We start from the raw sequence: 20114 nt of genomic DNA on the forward strand, positions 1-20114 counted from the left end.
CTGCAGCTACCCTTGAGCTCACCTAGACCCTAAATGCCCCTATGTTGGCGCTCTCGAGCTTGCCCCGATATTGTTGTCCTCGAGCTAGTATGTTGCACCACCCTCGAGCCCGCCAAATGCGCCACCCTCCACTTCACTCACCATCGTCCATCAACCTTGTTTGGATGTACTGCCACCCTCCAGCTCGCTTATCATTGTTCCATCTAGCATACTTTGTTGCAGTAGTTGGTGAGTGTTGTTGTAAAGGAGGGGTGATGTAGGATGAGATGTCGACTAGAGGGGGGTGAATAGGCGATTTAAAACTAAATGACACGTAATCAAAACTAACCTAAGTTGCTAGACTTGGTGAGGGTCAACTCTAACTAAGCAACTAAGTTATGTTTTGCAAGCCTAGGGTGATAGTGGCTCAATTATATCTCTAGAAAAATAAATCACACTCCTATGTCAATGTTTAGCAATCCGAGGGTGATATGATCTCAAGTATGTCTCTAGAAATGTAAATTGCACAAATGTAAATGCGACAATCAAATGAGACAAGGAGACAAGAGATTTTTCACCGAGGTTCGGAAACTCGCCGGTTTCCTACTCCCTGTTGAGGCGAGCCCAACTCCACCGCTCAACCACGAAGCCACCGCACGCCCCCTTCGTCAAGGGGTGGGCAAGGCGGGAGCCGGCCCACGGAGAGGACTACCCAAGCCTCAATCACTAGGGTAGTTCTTCCTTCACTCCAAAGGTGGTGAACTCCAAACCACTCACAAACCGGCACCAGGCCTCCTCCACAATCTTCTCGGAGAGGTCACCGGGCAACTCCTCCACAAGTCGTCTAGGAGGCAGCAACCTCCAAGAGTAAAAAGCAATGACCCGGCATGGAGATGATCAATCAAGTGCCACACTAGCTCTACAATGGAAGCAAATGCACTTGACTCTTGGCTAGAACAACCTCAACCACTACAATGGATGAACACTAAGCTCAAAGGTGTGTGAGAGAGGTGCAAGGGGTGTATGCAATTGAATTGAGTGTTAAGAGAGTCCCCCTGTTGCTGGAGGGGGAGTATAAATTTTATACTCCCACCAACCAAAACTAGCCGTTGGGGGCGAAATCCCCCAACTCAGTGCTCTACCGGTCTGACCGGAGGTATGTGGCCGGTCAGACCGTGCTACTCTACAACGGCTAGTTTTCTAGCCGTTGTAGGGCTGTCATTGGGCCCCACTGCCCCGGCCGGTCAGACCGACATGGGGTGGCCGATCAGACCGGCCTCGGCTCGGTCAGACCGAATACGGCTCCGGCGGCTCGGGATCGGCCATCCCAGAGCATGCCATCCCGGCCATATAGCCGGCCGGTCAGACCGGCCAACACATACCGGTCAGACTGTCTTTGGTGCGGCGGTCAGACCGGTGACACAGGCCGGTCAGACCGGCCCTGGCAGTCCAGAGCAGTGACAAAAATATAACAAGTGTGTGTTGTGAAAATGTGAGCACAAGTGAAAATGCAATGACCTAATATGGCAATTAAAATCATCTCTTTGCTAGGTCATTCCCCCTCTTAGTAGTACGGCAAAACTATAAATAAACTAGCACAATTTTGATCGCCCAACGCCTCGATCAATTTAAAAAGAAAACACTAGTTTACCGTCTTCTCTTCCTTTTGCTTTGCACCGTCAATTTTAATCCATCAATGATCATCCATGTGCACACAAATAAGTGAACCTAACTCAAATAAATAAGCTCAAACACAACGGTTAGTCCATAATTAGTGCTTGTCATTAATTACCAAAATTAACACCGGGGACCTAGATGCTTCAGGTGAAGAAGACGGCGTAACGATATGGTAAGTAAATTTCATGGTAGTTTTGACCAAATGTTAGAAATGAGTAGCTGAGGTATTTTTTGATGTTCTTAAAGTGAACCGTACAATTTCGATATTGTACAACTAAAACCATGCACCTAGGATTCTGAAAAACAAGTTTTGTCCAATATTAAGCATGACACGCTTGGAAGCGCCATCGAGATCTTGTCTCTCTATATCCATCAAATACGTTTATACTTGTCTTTTCGTTGAATGGGGAAAACTCATTGAATGAGAATTTGGAGTCTAATTTGAAAAAAGATAGGCGTGGGTTCATTGCAATGATTTTTTTAATACAAATTAAGACCATGTTATTGTGCGTTTGTTCCACATAAGACGTAATTTTACCACTCAGACGAAGACGGCGCTCTAATATGGCATGATGAATAAATTTAATATATGAATCTAGAGATTGCCTATAAGTACATATATAATGGCATATATGTACTTACTATTAAGAGAGTATAATGGCATATGATTTTTGACCAAACTATAGCAAGGGAAAAAAAACAACCAGAAGGTGCAGCACATTAAACACACCCACTCTACAGTCTACATGCTTAGCAGCTCACACTATACATGTGTGTATATTTACTTTGCGCACGTGCATTATGTTGGGTAGTCTAGTTATCCGATATATGGAAAACACATAGCCCATTGAACACACACAATGCTGTAAACTTATTAATTGTTCCTAGGGCTTACCCTATTGCCAGCAGACTATTTAGCGACCGGTGGTAGCACAGTAATCATGGTAACCACTATAAATTCATATTCCAAACTTCGAATTCAAAATTTGAAACTCCATGCGGTAATACACAATTACCACGCAGTGCGTGTTGAAGCTGAAAAGAAACAATTGCGGAAAAAATGTAAAATGTAGTAAATTTTCTAAAGAAAAACTTATGGACAATTCATGAAAAAACATGGTTGTCTCTAGAAAAATAATGTAATATTGCATAAGTTTTTTGGCATAACATTTGCTATATATATATATATATTATATTTAAACAAATTAGGTATTATATCCCAACCCATCTATTGCTTTTTTTCATTTTTTTGTTCCAATGGAGCTCCGAAATGAAGTAAACTTCATCATTTTCACAAATATTGTTCACCATATTGCAATAGAAAATAGGTACTACTTGTAGGAATTTATTTTGAATTATTGTATGATTTTTTATTCAAATTTAAATTCAAACATAATTCCCCAAATCCTACCAGCGGTTACCCCTATTGTACCCTGTAGTAAAGCTCGGCTAATGTGGCTACCTTGCGGTAACTGCCAGCAGGCCAGCAGGGGAAACCCCTGGTTGTTCTTGGCTAGTTGAAGCGCATTCATGAATTCAACCCTATTGTACCCTGTAGTAAAGCTCGGCTAATGTGGCTACCTTGCGGTAACTGCCAGCAGGCCAGCAGGGGAAACCCTGGTTGTTCTTGGCTAGTTGAAGTGCATTCATAAATTCAACTCTAGAAAAACAAGGAAGCCCCAATGAGGTACGCAAGGTTCGACTCCCCAACTTGAGTCTGTATTTCTATATTCTCACCATTGAGAGCTAGAGTAGTCTCAACTGGCTACAATTTAATCTTACCTAAGGGCACCCGATAAAAGTGGTTAGTGCACATGCTTAGGCATCACAATGCAGATTGAAGACAACATTGCCCTACCCTAAGGCTGTATTCGGCACTTGGGAGGGGAACTAATCCCTCACGCATGCAAAACGGAGCAACTCACTAGCACATGATTAATTAAGTATTAATTATTTTTAAAAATAAATTAATATGATTTTTTAAAATCAACTTTCGTACATATTTTTTTTAAAAAAAATACACCGTTTAGTAGTTTGAAAAGTGTGCGCATGAAAAAAGAGAGAGGTGAGTTGGGAAAACTTAGAAACGAACTCAACCTAAGGCTATGTTCGGCAACCATCTTTCCTAACTCATCTCCATCGTTTCCACACATACGCTTTTCAAACTGCTAAACGTTGTGTTTTTTTCAAAATAATTTCTATAGTTAAGTTGTTTTAAAAATCATATTAACCCATTTTTGAAAAAAAGAATTAACTAATACTTAATTAATCATCCACTCATAAGTCACTTCATTTTAAGTGCGTATGGGATGAGCTCCCTACTCTTTTTGTCGAACTCAGCCCTAGTGTTTTTCATTTTTTTTACGTGCTATGGCAAATGTCTCTTTATTTTTTCCCTATTTACTTATTGTAATGAAGTGTTTCATTTTTAATTCCCGTGGTTTTCAAATACAGACATACAGTAGCCAAACAACCTCTTTTACTAGAATTCCAGAGTTTCTATTTCCTGTGGGATTAGGCTAGCCATGAGGCCATGATGCTCTATTCCAGTTTTTTTCTTTGGGGAATCACGCATTTGACCCTCTTTCGAAAGCTAACTACCAATTTGACCCCTTTTATCAACTTTGTTTATTTGACCATTCTTTTCAAAATTGAAGGTATGGTATGCCCATATTCTGTTAAAGGCATCTAACGGTGTTAACTAAAGCATAAAATATCTCTTCTGCCCTTACTCATTTGACCCTATTGCATGTGGGACCCGTTTGTCATTCTTCTCTTCTCATCTCCTCCTCTCTTTTCTCTTCTCCTCTCCTCCATAGCTCCACTAGCAGGGAGAAGGCGGCGAGCAGTGAGAGGGCGAGCCGACACCGGCCGACAGCTGTGGAGCACCACCTCCAATCCTCATCGCCGCCGAGCCGTCGTCACCCCTCCCTCGCCAGATCCAGCCTTCACAGCTCTATCCCAGGCTCACCGCCTTCCTTCCCCTCGGACACCGGCGGCGCCTCTTCTTCCCTCCGCGCGTTGGCCGCCGCCACCTCCTACCTCCTTCCGCGCGGCTGTGCCAGCGCCGGCGCCAGTGCCGCCTCCCTCATTCTGCGCGCCTGTCGCCGATGCGGCCGTTTTCCCTCCTTCCGCGTGCCTATGCCGGTGCCGACGCTGCCACCTTCCTTCCTCCGCGCACCGGCGGCGTGGCTTTTCTCTACGGCGCCAGCCGGGCCCACTTTCCTCCCTCGCGCCGGTGCCACCGCTACCACTGCTCGCGCTGAGAGAGTTAGAGTGAGTCAGGCCAGGAAAGAGAGAGAAATGAGAGAGAAGTGAGGGTATTTTGGTCTATTTGAATAACAAATTATTTTTTTCTTTTTTCTAAAGAAACTTTAACAATGTAGAGCAATTAGGGTCAAACGTTATGTTTGATTTGAAAAAGTAGTGTCAAATCGGTACTTAGTTTATGAAACTGGGTCAAATAAGCAATTGCCCCTTTTTTCCTCTATTCATATGTTTCTTTAAGCCCGCGGTTCAAAAGAACCCTAAACCTTATATTGCTATGCACCAAAATTTATTAACGCAAGTTCCTAGTAAAGAGCAAATCTCCATAACAAAAACATATATTAGAAAAATCTGATTACCTATCTTTTTATTTCTCGTATTTATACAATTTCGGCATCAAACCAATATCATATTTTAACTCTTTTGCCTATTAATGTACTGCCTCTTTTTCAAATAATTTACACTAAGCATATTCATTTTTAAATTTTGTCTCTTTAAATATTTTACATGCTGAAAAGGTACCACATTATCAAACTGTATGGCGTCTTAAATGTAAATGTAAAACATGGAGCTCTCATTCATTGTAATATGGCCCTGGCCAATTGAGCCCAATCAAGATAGTTCGGCCCATCCTAGCTTTTAGTCCATCACAACACGGGGCTGGACCATGGCCCATATCCCATGGCATGGTTGGACTGCAGGCTGCAGAGCCCACCTCCTCCTGCATTGCAACCTCGCCCAAGTTGGACCAACTTTGCCAGCAGATGAACCGTCGTTATCGCCTCGCACGGTGGACAGTGGACACTGTACAGCGTGGTCCAGTTCGTTCCCTGCAGATCCATGGCCGCGCCGGCGAGTCGGCGTGCACCCGCGACCAGAAGAAAAGCTGCCGGCGCACGCCCCGCGTGCCGGATCAGCGGCCAACTTTTTACTCCTCTGAACAAAAGCCCCATGCAAAATAGACTTCCTTCCATCCCATGGCCTCAAGCTTGTGCCCGCCCACAAAATCCCGCGTCGATTATATTCTCCATGGAGACGACTTGTTAGTTGTCGGCCACGCAAAAGTTTTTCGCTAACATGAGTTTTTTAGTTGAGATTAACGACAAATGGTTCCGCGTCACCGGGTCAGAGGCTTATGGCAGGATAAGCCTGGGATTGGGACAAGATCACGTGCGCACAGAAACCATTTGCCTTTGGATCTCGTCCCATCCATACAAAAATGGCAACACCCAGCATCCATGCTTAGCACGCCAACGACTAGTTGAAAGATCGCAATTCGCACATGACCAAATCATAAATTAATGGAAGCGCCAAAATAGAGGAGTATATACTGGATAGTCATAATAGTAGAAGAGTCATAGTCCGGTCAACTTCGGCGTCTCCCGGCTCCCGCCCGCGGCTGCGCGTCACCACTTCGCATCACTCGCTGCCTCGCACGAGTCGCACCGTCGCAAGCCGCGGTATCGTGGCAGCGACCAACCCGTCGCGCCGCGCGCTATAAAAATCCTTCCATGCCACAGAGCTTCTTGACATCACCATCGATCAGTCACATCCTTCGCCTTCCCAGCATGGCACGCATGCCTCCTCCTCTCGCTGTCGCTTGCACGGCTCTCCTGCTCCTCCTCTTCGTCTCGGTCTCGCCGTGCCGCGCGGCGTCAGGTGGCGGCCCGTCCGCCGTGCTGCTGCCGGTGAGCAAGGACGACGCGACGCAGCAGTACGTGACGATGTTCCGGCAGCGGACGCCGCAGGCGCCCTTGAAGGCCGTGCTGGACCTCGCCGGCGCCACGCTGTGGGTGGACTGCGAGGCCGGGTACGTGTCGTCGTCGTACGCGCGCGTGCCGTGCGGGTCCAAGCAGTGCCGCCTCGCCAAGACCAACGCGTGCACCACCAGCTGCGACGGCGCGCCGTCGCCGGCCTGCCTCAACGACACCTGCGGCGGGTTCCCGGAGAACACGGTCACGCACGTCAGCACCAGCGGCAACGTCATCACCGACGTGCTGTCCCTGCCCACCACCTTCCGCTCGGCCCCGGGGCCGCTCGCCACCGCGCCGGCGTTCCTGTTCACATGCGGCGCCACGTTCCTGACCGAAGGCCTCGCCGCCGGCGCCACCGGCATGGTGTCTCTCAGCCGCGCCCGCTTCGCTTTCCCCACGCAGCTCGCCGCCACCTTCCGCTTCTCCCGCAAGTTCGCGCTCTGCCTCCCGCCGGCCGCCGCGGCCGGCGTCGTCATCTTCGGCGACGCGCCCTACGTGTTCCAGCCTGGCGTTGACCTCTCCAAGTCGCTCATCTACACACCACTCCTCGTCAACCCGGTGAGCACGGGGGGCGTGTCCACCAAGGGAGACAAATCAACCGAATACTTCGTCGGCTTGACGCGCATCAAGGTGAACGGCCGCGCCGTGCCGCTGAACACGACGCTGCTTGCCATCAACAAGAAGGGAGTGGGTGGCACCAAGCTGAGCACGGTGACCCCCTACACCGTGCTGGAGACCTCCATCCACAAGGCGGTCACCGACGCGTTCGCGGCCGAGACGTCCATGATCCCGCGAGTGCCGGCCGTGGCTCCGTTCAAGCTGTGCTACGACGGGAGCAAGGTGGCGGGCACACGCGTGGGGCCGGCCGTGCCGACGGTCGAGCTGGTGTTCCAGAGCGAGGCCACGTCGTGGGTGGTGTTCGGGGCGAACTCGATGGTGGCCACCAAGGGCGGCGCGCTCTGCCTCGGTGTGGTGGACGGCGGCGTGGCGCCGGAAACGTCGGTGGTGATCGGCGGTCACATGATGGAGGACAACCTGCTGGAGTTTGACCTGGTGGGATCGCGGCTGGGGTTCAGCTCCTCCCTCCTGTTCCGGCAAACGACCTGCAACAACTTTCGCCTCGGCTAGATGTGCAACGCAGGCAGTCGCCACTGCAGCTTAGCTTACTATCTCAAAAAAAAAAAAAAAAGATGCTTTGCATTTCTTTGTGCAATCGTGTGAAGTTGTTGGAATAAATTGTTCATCCATTACAACTAGTCAACCAGCGTAGGCATTTGACTTGGATCTACTTGTTCTTTACCATATCCTTGATAGTGAGAGGTGGCGTTTGACTGAAACAACAATTTGGAATCAATTTTGCTATATATTTATCGATAAATTTTCTTCTAAAATATTGACTGATGTAATTATAGTACAATCGTAATTTAATTTAATTTTGCTATATATTTATCGATAAATTTTCTTCTAAAAATTTGACATATATAATTACAGTATAATTGTAATGTAATTACACTGTAACTTGCATACAACTATAATATAAGCATGTAACTTTCACATAATTTTAAACCGTTAGATCTATGCAAATGAAGAAAAAAAAGTCGCTGTGTGCACATATGTGTGAGGGTTCGTTCCACGACCTCCGTTTGACGGAAATAGCATGTTACGGAGAGACTTTTGAAAGTTACATACAAGCTATATGTAAGTTACAGTGTAATTACATTATAATTGTATTATAATTATATCTATCAAACTTTTAAGAGAAAATTTATCGTCAAATGTATAGGTAATCTCAAGCACTTGACCTTACTTTGTCAGCAAATGTAATCAACCGTCGCTGCTTGTGCTGTCTTCTCCCATTTCAGCTCCCCTCGCTCCAGCTGATCAGCACTGGTCCAGTTTAGATTAGTTGGATGAGTTGGATACCATCATCTCATCACCCATACAACAATGGCCACCCCTGCAAAAGGCTGTGCAGATGGTTTGCCTGCCTGCATGGTGGCCCGCCATTGGTCGAGAACAAAGGTCGCAATTCGCACATGCCCAGACCGTCAAATACTACCAGCATTTTCCTTGCTATAACAGCAGAGTTCCGTTTCCACTTCGGCGTCTCGTACAGTCGTACTCTCGCTCGGCCCGCGACTATACAGTCTGCCCTACCAGGCTACCACCGCCATCCATCGCCGTTGTATTCTGGGATGGTGATTAGTGCGAGAGCCGAAATACCAAACCGCGCGCGAGTGTGCGCCCTATAAATATCCTTCCTCGCCGCTGCAATGGTTCACACCCCATCGGAATATCGCATCCTTCCTCTCAGAAGAATGGCACGCTTTCCTCCTCTCGCTTCCGGCGCTCTCCTCCTCCTGCTCTTCGTCTTGGTCTCGCCGTGCCGCTCGGCGGCAGGAGGCCGGCCGAGAGCCGTGGTGCTGCCGGTGAGCAAGGACGACGCGACGCAGCAGTACGTGACGGTGTTCCGGCAGCGGACGCCGCAGGTGCCCGTGAAGGCCGTGCTGGACCTCGCGGGCGCCACGCTCTGGGTGGACTGCGATACCGGGTACGTGTCGTCGTCCTACGCGCGTGTCCCGTGCGGGTCCAAGCCGTGCCGCCTCACCAAGACCGGCGGCTGCTTCAACAGCTGCTTCGGCGCGCCATCCCCGGCCTGCCTCAACGGCACCTGCAGCGGGTTCCCGGATAACACGGTCACGCGCGTCACGGCTGGCGGCAACATCATCACCGACGTGCTCTCGCTGCCCACCACCTTCCGCACCGCGCCGGGGCCGTTCGCCACCGTGCCGGAGTTCTTGTTCACCTGTGGCCACACGTTCTTGACCGAGGGCCTCGCTAACGGCGCCACCGGCATGGTGTCCCTCAGCCGCGCCCGCTTCGCGTTCCCCACGCAGCTCGCCCGAACCTTCGGCTTCTCCCGCAGGTTCGCGCTCTGTCTCCCGCCGGCCTCCGCAGCTGGCGTCGTCGTATTTGGCGACGCGCCTTACGTGTTCCAGCCCGGCGTGGACCTCTCCAAGTCGTCGCTCATCTACACGCCTCTGCTCGTCAACGCGGTGAGAACGGCGGGGAAGTACACAACGGGGGAGACGTCGATCGAGTACCTCATCGGCTTGAAGGGCATCAAGGTGAACGGCCGCGACGTGCCACTGAACGCGACGCTCTTGGCAATCGACAAGAATGGCGTAGGCGGCACCACGCTGAGCACGGCGTCTCCTTACACCGTGCTGGAGAACTCCATCTACAAGGCGGTCATCGACGCGTTCGCGGCCGAGACGGCCACGATCCCCCGTGTGCCGGCCGTGGCACCGTTCGAGCTGTGCTACGACGGGCGCAAAGTAGGGAGCACCCGCGCGGGGCCAGCGGTGCCGACGATTGAGCTGGTGCTGCAGAGGGAGGCCGTGTCGTGGATCATGTACGGGGCAAACTCGATGGTGCCCGCCAAGGGCGGCGCGCTCTGCCTTGGCGTGGTGGACGGCGGCCCCGCGCTGTATCCGTCGTCGGTGGTGATCGGCGGGCACATGATGGAGGACAACCTGCTGGAGTTTGACCTGGAGGGGTCGCGGCTGGGTTTCAGCTCCTACCTCCCGTTGCGGCAGACGACCTGCAACAACTTTCGCCTCGGCTAGCAGATAGCAATACTGTGGGCAACCTGTAGTAGCCATGGACCCATGGTAGCTAATACTATCAACTAGTACCTACATTTCTAATTTTCCCTTTCTACTTTGTTGTTAGAATTGCTCATGAACCGCCAGATGCCGTATCCACACATCCACGGTTTCTGATCGCCTATTCGGACAATGGTTTAAAAGTTGATTATTTTTTCCAAAATATACTAATTCGAAGCTCGGGATATTACAACCGGCGCTACTACAAAACTCATTTTCACGTACGGCTAAAATCCCTTTTCTCAGGCGGTGGAGTGTCCGCCTGAAATTGCACGTATGTGAAAAAATAAAATTGACATAAGAGGGCACCACAACTGCATGTGAAAAGTGATTTCGCAGGCATGTGCATTAAGACGTTTGGCTGAAAAAGATTTTTGGCAAAAAGTTAAATACAAATTTTGAAAAAAAAGTTTTCCGGAAACATAATATCAATGTTATGGATATGGCGTACCTTGTATACCTATATTGGTCACCATCGAAAATATTGTATACCTAATGTTATACTGAAGGATATATCTAAGACAAAATTACATGTAAGGAAGGAGTTCTGTTTGTTTAGGGAAGGATTATGGAGTCTAACCCGGGAATGATAGGTATTTGTCTGCCCATACCTTACTTAGGGTTCCCAAGTTTTACTTGCACAAGGGGTAGCCTTTTAATATAAACTAGCCACTTAGTCGCGCTTGTGCGACTTTGACACGTTAGCGTATCTACCTATATAATTAGACTTGAGACATTGATCCTGACATTAATTGAAGTTACCGGTTTCGTAAGTACTTTAATTTCTTTGTTCTCAAATATACTCCATTAATTCCTATATATAAGTATTTCTAGTTTGTTTAGTAAAGAGTAAGATTAAGGAGGAATGATTTCTTTCAATCACTTACTATCAAATTTTGAACTACTCCGATTGGCTCTTTCGAACACCTGATTGGCTAAAAATACTTAGATATGCATTGAAATTAGTGTCCTAGAAATGCTTTATATTTCTATATAAAATTTTCCATAATACTTATTTCGGGAATGATGCAGTAGCAAGAGATGTAAATGGAGGAATGCTGTAATTGATTGACATTATAAAGTAGATAAAGAAATTAAATAGGATATGACTATGTTGGTTAAGATGAGAGAGTAGGTGTAGAAATAGCTATATTTTATGAGAAATTTTGAATGTTAAAAGCACCTATATTTTAGAACGGAGACAACAATAACACTAAGTGATCCTAAGTGTAGTGTGTGCGTTCGTAGGGACTGTTTTAAAATAAAATTGGTACACAGTAGATACTACTTAGTTGCTGTGTGTTGCTCCAATACCAAGCAATCAAAAGTAGTATACATTATAGATATAAACTTGCATATAAATTCAATATAAATTTACGGGTAAGGCATCATATTTTTTTTCCTTTATTTAGCCAGGAGATTAATTAAGCAAACATATATATAGTGTTAAAAAGACTTTTTTTAACGGTAGTGTTAAATAGACTAAGCACATGAGTTCTCTGCTTTTTGAGATCTTTAGTCTAGAAGCATCCGGATTGGTCCAACGTGTTTCCACTGTCATAGATGAGCATGATGATCCAACGGTGTATTTTCATTTACCAGTTCATCCAACGGTCAATACATTGTAGATGATGTGGCTCATCCTCCTTTCAGAAAGCTTGTTGCTTTCATATATTTAGATACCAAGCCCCCAGAGAGGGGAGGACATCTAATTACAACTTGTAAGTCATAGACACAAACCACACTGAGATTACACCACGAGGAAGCCCTACAGATAGCTAGCCACATAATACAACCCACTGCCTTGTTTCTCATGATTAATTTGTTTGCTTCTCCTTTATACTGAAACTAAAGTAGTGTTATTACCCTTCTTGAGGGCTCGAACCTAGTATCAAAATCAATGTTACTTGTCTCTTTATTCTATACTGGTACATATGTTGGTATCAGTTGTACGCTACGTTCATAAAGTACCATTGTTGGGTATATAACATGTCGATACCTAACTCCCCGACAAAATCGGCAAATTAATAAAAATTCGTCGACGAAGCCGCTGCCGTTGGTGCAGTCCGCCATCATCCCCGACCCTTCCCGTCGGTAGATCTAGAGAGATAGATGTGCACGTGGCGGCCGTCTCCATTGCTTTCTGTGCCCTCCTGTGGCCGCTTCTATCAACCAATCGAATCCCGACGCCTTCGCCTCAACCGCTTGAAGCAGCCGTCGCTAAGAAGGGAGAGGGGCATAGGAAAGACGGAGAGGTCGCCTGAAGAAAGGGAGGCAACAGGAAAGAGGCCGGGAGAAGTGAGAGAAAGACTTAGCCGTCTTTTCTGTGGACAATGCCTTTTATATTTGATCGTTATTTTCTCTTCACCGGAAAAAAGGAGGCAACAGGAATGAGGGAGAAGTGAGAAGGAGACTTAGCTGCTCCTTCTGTGGCCAATGCCTTTTGCATTTCATCGTTATTTTCTCATGCGGTATAATTTTTAAAGCGAACATCTTAAAAGCCCACCTATGAAAATCAACCCATCTATAAATATAGGGGCTTGAACGGAGATCGATATATATTTTCGCATGAGGGTGATTCTCTATAAAATGACTTGTGAGTTGTCAGCAACACAAGCGTCATAGGTTTTCTCCGAGATTCTAACCAGAGTTTTACTCCATTATATCAGATTAGCGGCAAACGGTAAGTCGTCACCGCGTCAGGGGCTCAGGACAGGGACATGATCACAGGATCACAAGAGCACAGTAATATAGGATCCATTCCCTTTGGATCTCATCTCACCCATAAAAAAACATGTTAATTTGTTCAAAGATCGCACTTGCCCAAACCTTAAAATACAGGAGCAGGACTAGCAAGTGGTAGAAGAGTTATATTCCGGAGGTCCACTTCGCGACCTGGCGCGGTCTCGCCCCTGCGCCTGCGTCTGCGCGGCGACCTACCCTCCCGGCCGCGCGTGGGCGCGCGCTCCATAAAAACCATTCGATCCTTCACTACCGTCACTGCACATCCTTGGTTTTCCCAGCATGGCATGCCTACCTCCTCGTCTCGTTCTCGCTTCCACCGCGCCAGTGCTAGTGCTACTGCTCTTCGTCCCGCTCTCGCCGTGCCGGCGCGGCTTCAGGCAGTAGCCCGAGCGCCGTGCTGCTGCCGGTGGACAAGGACGGCGCAACGCAGCAGTACGTGACTATGTTCTGGCAGCGGACGCCGAGTGTGCCCGTGAAGGCCGTGGTTGACCTCGCGGGCGCCATGCTCTGGGTGGACTGCGAGTCCGGGTACGAGTCGTCGTCGTATGCGCGCGTGCCGTGCGGGTCCAAGCCTTGCCGCCTCGCGAAGAGCGCCGCCTGTGCCACCGGCTGCTCCGGTGCGGCGTCCCCGGGCTGCCTCAACGACACCTGCACCAGGTTCCCGGAGTACACTATCACGCGCGTCAGCACCGGCGGCAACATCATCACAGACAAGCTGTCGCTGTACACCACCTGCCGCCCCATGCCGGGTCCGCGCGCCACCGAGCCGGGGTTTCTGTTCACCTGCGGTGCAACGTCCCTGACCAAAGGCCTCGGCGCCGCGGCCACGGGCATGATGTCCCTTAGCCGCGCCCGCTTCGCGCTCCCCACGCAACTCGCCTCCATCTTCCGCTTCTCCCGCAAGTTCGCGCTCTGCCTCGCGCCGGCTGAGTCATCTGGCGTCGTCGTTTTCGGCGACGCGCCCTACGAGTTCCAGCCCGTCATGGACCTCTCCAAGTCACTAATCTACACCCGCTACTCGCCAATCCGGTGACCACAACGGGGGTGTCCACGGCAGGGGACAAGTCGACCGAGTACTTCATCGGTGTGACGGGCATCAAGGTGAACGGCCGCGCCGTGCCCCTGAACGCGACGCTGCTGGCCATCGCCAAGAGCGGAGTGGGCGGCACCAAGCTGAGCATGTTGTCCCCTTACACCGTGCTGGAGACCTCCATCCACAAGGCGGTCACCGACGCGTTCGCCGCCGAGACGGCGATGATTCCCCGTGTGCCGGCCGTGGCGCCGTTCAAGCTTTGCTACGACGGGACCATGGTGGGGAGCACCCGCGCGGGGCCGGCCGTGCCGACCGTCGAGCTGGTGCTGCAGAGCAAAGCCGTGTCGTGGGTGGTGTTCGGGGCGAACTCTATGGTGGCCACCAAGGACGGCGCGCTCTGCTTCGGCGTTGTGGATGGAGGCGTAGCCCCGGAGACGTCGGTGGTGATCGGCGGACACATGATGGAGGAAAAAACCTGCTGGAGTTCGACCTGGAGGGGTCACGGCTGGGTTTCACCTCCTACCTCCCGTTGCTGCAGACGACCTGCAACAGCTTTCACCTTGGCTAGCTAGCTTGTACTAGTAGTATATAGCAATGCCGGCAGTTGCCAGGGTAGCTCATTTGTTTTCTTTTTAAATAAATGATACAAACACAGTCCCATGTTAAATTTGAGATTTGAACCCGGTGGACAGGTTCCATCACAAGAAACCTGATCAGTTAAGTTATGCTCACTTTGTATAAATTATGTATTTCTGTGTGTGATAGTGCGAAGTATCTCGGTGCTAGCCTTTTGCAATCTCTGTTGTAATGAAAAAACATCAGTAAATTTGGCGAAATCATACATACTTCTAGGGGAATTCTTTTAATCTCTCGGCGGATGTTATCAGTTTCTTGTTTCTTGTCTGTCTAAAAATTATATATATCCTAAAAAACGATAAGATAAATTAATACCCAAATTAATATGTGATATACTATTTCACAAACATGCACGTTTAAATTTGACTTCTACAAGTTAAAAAAAATAACTATAAGTACACACGTACTATTTAGAGTTAAATTTGTTATAACCTATGGAGATCAAAATTGAACTTAAATTTACATGTTTCTAAAGTAATATATTGCATATTATTCTATCTTGCTATTTTTTAATTCTTTATAATTATTTAAATGATATGCAAAAATGATGAGGCATCCCCTAGAGAGATTAGAATCCATTTCACACTTGACATCTTTAATTTTTTACCAAGTACACCCTCTGTCTTTGAAAAAACTAATTTTCAAGAATGAATGGATGGATGCTTATTCAGATTCGGTCATAGAATTTTTTTTCGGAGGGAGCACATATGTTTTATCTAAATTATCACACTACTACAAATTCATGATTTTATATCTCATAGAACTATGAAATTTAAGCTAAGTCGTCGTTCATAAAACTAGAAGTTTAGACTCCACCAGTACGTGCAACACCATGTCGCCGACGAATAGAGTCTCGCACTCTCGCTAGCCTGAAGAAAATGATAGGTTTTGACGAGAAAAACTACATGTTTGACATGTATAACTCACTTGTCTTGTAGCGGTTCATGTGAAGGTGGAGCTCTAAAATTATAGTTATGCAATAACTTGAGTGTAAAATTTGTGTTTCTCCTGTAGAAAACATCGAATGCTAGTTTAGCAAAGTTTATACGGTGTTACGAAATTTACTCATTTTTTCATGTTGACTTGGATATTGTACCTCACACTATAGCGGTAGCATGTCCTCGTAACACTGCACACTCCACCGGGATCAATGCTACTCCTATCAGGGCCCCTCCACTACTACAGAAATTAAAGCACTTTGGTGCTGGTTGGAAACCCCCTTAGATGCTGGTTCTAGAACCGGCATCTACATTGGTAAGATGTCGGTTTTTACGTTTTAGAACCGACACCTTTAAGGTTTTACGAATAAAAAAAACCGACTCGGCTGATGCATCGAGCCGAGTAGCTCCCTTTCACCCCGACCAATCAAGAACACACCCGATTCACATGAACAAGAACAATAACATAATCTCAATTCTTTCAACTCGATTCTTTTGCATGAACAAGAACAAGAACACATGAGATGAGAAACAAGAACATAAATCCGATTCTTCTGCCGCCGCCGTCTCCTCCACTCTCGCAATCGCCTGCCTCTGCCGCCGCCGCCTTCCCTCCCACCACCGCCTGTCTCTGCCATCCCCGTCCCCGTCCCCCCTCCTGTCGGGCCGCCGCTCCCGGTAGGATCTGGCGGAGGGCGTTGTTGCCTCCCGCTGCGGCACCTCGTGTTGGGCCGACGCCTCCCCTCCCCGGCGGATTTGGTAGAGAGGAGGCGCCGTGGCCATCTCCACCGCCAGGACGCCGCCGCCGCCGCCGCCGCTCGATGGGGTGGGCGCATGAGAGAGTCGAGGGGAAGGCGTGAGAGAAAAGATGGAGGAGAGAAGAGGAGAAGAAAGAGAAGGAAGAAGAGAGAGAGGTGGGTAAAAGAAGGATGGATGGATAAGAACGGACGCCTCCCTTCCCCGTGCGGCTCGGTTTTACGGGGTGTCGGTTGTTTAAAAATTGGCACCTATAATATATTATAAGTGTTGATTTTTTTAAAAAAGCTGACACTTATTCCTTTTGCCACAAAGATGATAGTTCTTGGGTGGGCCTAGCACCAACTAAAAGATGTTAGATTTAAATTAAAACCAGCATCTATTTCTGACAGGGGTAAAAGGTGCCGGTTTTTTTTAAAAAAACTAGCACCTATTAGGAGATAAAGATGCCGGTTCTTGGTATTTTGGCGGGCTGATGGGCGTGTGGGTAGGAAAGGCACTATATGTGTCGGTTTTATCAGTTCCGTCACTATATGTTTTGTAGTAGTGCTCTAGTGTTGGTTTGACTAGTGCAGTCCATGCAAGCGAATTGAACAAAATATCTTTTCGATCGCTGTGAAAATTGATTCGTGGGATGAAAATCTCAATCTCACCTGCGTCCGCCCTACACACTCGTGTGACCCTATGATAGGAAATGTTTTTGCTCATTGGAAGTCGCTTTTTTCACTAAGAGAGCCAGCTAAATAGGTGAAAGAGAGAAGAGAGGAGAGAGGAGAAGCGTGCTGTAAACTTACAGCCGGCTTAGACATAAGAACCAAGAAACTCTGTGAGAGAGACAAGTGGATCATTTATTAATTGTAAAGAGCAAGCTATTTATACGGGTAGGCTGAGAGAAGGCTACAAAAAAACCTTATAGCCAATAGATCGATTGTATTATTAGCCTTGCTCTAAGAGCAGATACAATAGCAGGCTATAAACCGGCTATAAACATATTTTAAAGAGATAAAAGGAAGAAAGAGAAGAGCAGCAGGCTATAGATCTGTAGCCAGCTGCAGCATGGACTCCAAGATGTAATATGTGTATGACAGGTGAGATCAGATATTAATAGTATAGTAAACAACTATTGTATTAATTGACTATTACAATATTGACTATAGATGATTTAAAGTTAGTTATTAACTATTCTATTAAACTTGCTCTAACACACAAGTCGACTCTCAGTTTGCTCGGTCCGATCCTTCTGTGCGCACGGTTCAATTTTAGCCTAACATTGGAGCTACTCTCACGCTGTCACGCACAAAAGCCTCTCCAATAGTAAGCTTGACTTTCTTGTTCCTCCCGTAGTCTGTCTCTTCACGCCCACTGGTAAAATTCCTATGGGTGAGGTAATTCCCAATTCAAAAAATAGCTATTCCTACTCAGCAGCGAGGGTTTTAGGTTGGAGACGGCGACAAATGGTGCCCTAGCTATCATGGCAGGAAGCAAGCCCTGGAGGACAGATCACAATAATGCATGCTTTGCTTTGGATGAGTCAGATCTCACACACCCAAAAATGGCAAATCCTGCTACGGTTACTTTGTAGCCTTGTACACGGTTCGTGACAAAATCAACGATGACGAAGCCGTGGAGATGGTAAGTAACAGGCAAAGCTCTCGTTTCATTCTTTACATATCGTCCCAAAGTTATGATTTTCTTAAAAAGAACAATAAAATAATAAGATAGATTAGTATACAATATATCACTTCACAAAATTCAAGTTTAATATTAACTTCTACAAGTTGAAAAGAAAATAAATATGACTTTGAGCATATGTGTACAAGTTACAGTTAAATCTATTACTTTTGTTACAACTTGCGGCTATCAAATATAAATTTGCATGTTTCTGGAGTTATATATCACATATTAATCTATCTCGTCTTTTTTCTTTTCAAATTTTTTATTACTCCCTCCGTCCTAAAAAATAAGCATTTTTAGCATAGTAACAAGTCAAAAAATTTTAACTTTAACTATTAATAGCAAAGAAATAAAAAATACAATCATGTAAAATTGATGTTACTAGATTTATCATTAAACAAACTAACATAATATGCAACTATTTTTATTTAAAACATCTTACTTTTATAGATATTGTTTATCAAAGTAGCATCTCGAAGACCGTATCAGGGTCAAACTTATATTTTAGGATGGAGGGGGTACTATTTAAGTAATATATCTCGAGGGGATATTAAAATCCATTTTTCCTAACTAACATTGGTTAAACTGGCCCAACAAAGAGGTAGTAGGTCTGGACTTTGATCCTAACCACGTTAAGGCCCTGTTTAGAGACCCTTTGATTTGGAGAAAAAACATAGAAATTTAGAGTATTTTAATCCTATAGGAAAATTTTGTATGAAGCCCTTTGAAACAGATGATTGAATCCTATCCAATGCTTTGAAATTCCTATGAAATTGACAATCCTATGGAAATTATGGAGGAAATTTAGCAAGAGGTTCAACCTCTTGGTAACTTTTCTTTGAGTCTCTCTCATCTAATTCCTGTGTTTTTATTATGGTTCAATCAAATGGTTATTCCTGTGTTTTTTCCTGCATTTTGCAATCATTTGTTTTACACTTAGGACCCATTTGAATCACAGGAATGAAAAAAATGGAAGAATAGAAAAAACATAGGATTCTGACAGGAATGCTAGTGTAAAATAGAGGATTGTAAAATACAGGAAAAATATAGGAATGAATGTTTGATTGGACCACAGGAAAATCACAGAAATTTAAGGAGAGATAAAGACTCAAAGGATTCTTTTCATGAGGTTCTACCTTTGAATCGTAGGAACGAAAAAATAAAGGAATAGGAAAAACACAGGATTCTGAAGATGAGAGAGATAGACTCAGAGGAAATTTTCCAAGAGGTTAGACATCTTGCTAACTTTCCTCCAAAATGTACATAGGATTACCCATTTCATAGGAATTTTAAAGGATTGGATAGGATTCAATCCTTTGTTTCAATGACCTTCATTTCATAGGAATTTTAAAGGATTGGATAGGATTCAATCCTTTGTTTCAATGACCTTCATAGGATTTTTTTTCCATCGGATTGAAATCCTCCAAACTTTCTATATTTTTCCTACAAATAAAAGAGGCCCTAATTTCCTTAAAAAACCTGCATGGGAAGAGGCATTCCATAGGAATTTCATAGGATTCCATAGAATCCATTCCTTTGATTCAAAGGGCCATATAGGAAAAATTCCTATAAGAATAAAATCCTCTAAAATTCCTGTGAATTTCTTTGAATCAAAGGGGCCCATATATTCCTATCAAAATCCTATATTTTTCCTATTCCTACGTTTTCTCGATCCTGCGATTAAAAGGGACCCTTATTTCCTCCAATGGCAAAAGTTTTGCTGTTTTAGAGCACTTTTTGCCAAAATAGATCTCAACACTAGTAGCAAAATTGCAATTTGTCATTTGTCATTTGGAAGTCTAGAATAACAAATTTTGGTAAAAAGTGTGTTGGAAGCCGTGCTCTCTCTGCCTTTACTAGTAAAATGGCAAAACTTTAACATGCATATAAACACCAACTAGCAAAACTTCAATGCCAAATCTTTTGCCACCAAATTTTTTTTTAAAAAAATTATCAGACCAAATTAATCTAAACAGGCCATAAGAAA

The 20114-nt window shown here is 46.2% G+C and overlaps 2 protein-coding genes and 1 pseudogene across 2 annotated transcripts; all 3 read left to right on the top strand.

Annotated features, from left to right (window-relative positions):
* The first annotated feature begins 6344 nt into the window (after nt 1–6344).
* LOC127773028 (probable aspartic proteinase GIP2) lies at nt 6345–8020 on the top strand. The gene has a single exon (XM_052299037.1). It carries the CDS (start codon nt 6435–6437, stop codon nt 7803–7805), a length of 1371 nt encoding a protein of 456 aa, XP_052154997.1. The 5' UTR covers nt 6345–6434; the 3' UTR covers nt 7806–8020.
* A 930-nt stretch (nt 8021–8950) lies between these two features.
* Nucleotides 8951–10664, top strand: LOC127774574 (probable aspartic proteinase GIP2). The gene has a single exon (XM_052300842.1). It carries the CDS (start codon nt 8951–8953, stop codon nt 10304–10306), a length of 1356 nt encoding a protein of 451 aa, XP_052156802.1. The 3' UTR covers nt 10307–10664.
* A 2690-nt stretch (nt 10665–13354) lies between these two features.
* On the top strand, nt 13355–14801 carry LOC127774960 (probable aspartic proteinase GIP2; annotated as a pseudogene).
* Nucleotides 14802–20114: the final 5313 nt, after the last annotated feature.

Source organism: Oryza glaberrima, chromosome 5, assembly GCF_000147395.1.
Source record: "Oryza glaberrima chromosome 5, OglaRS2, whole genome shotgun sequence".
In the NCBI taxonomy this organism is placed as follows: Eukaryota; Viridiplantae; Streptophyta; class Magnoliopsida; order Poales; family Poaceae; genus Oryza; species Oryza glaberrima.

What these genes read in the sequence shown, in the direction of transcription:
- LOC127773028 (XM_052299037.1), top strand. Translation starts at nt 6,435, where the DNA reads ATGCCACAGAGCTTCTTGACATCACCATCGATCAGTCACATCCTTCGC.
- LOC127774574 (XM_052300842.1), top strand. Translation starts at nt 8,951, where the DNA reads ATGGTTCACACCCCATCGGAATATCGCATCCTTCCTCTCAGAAGAATG.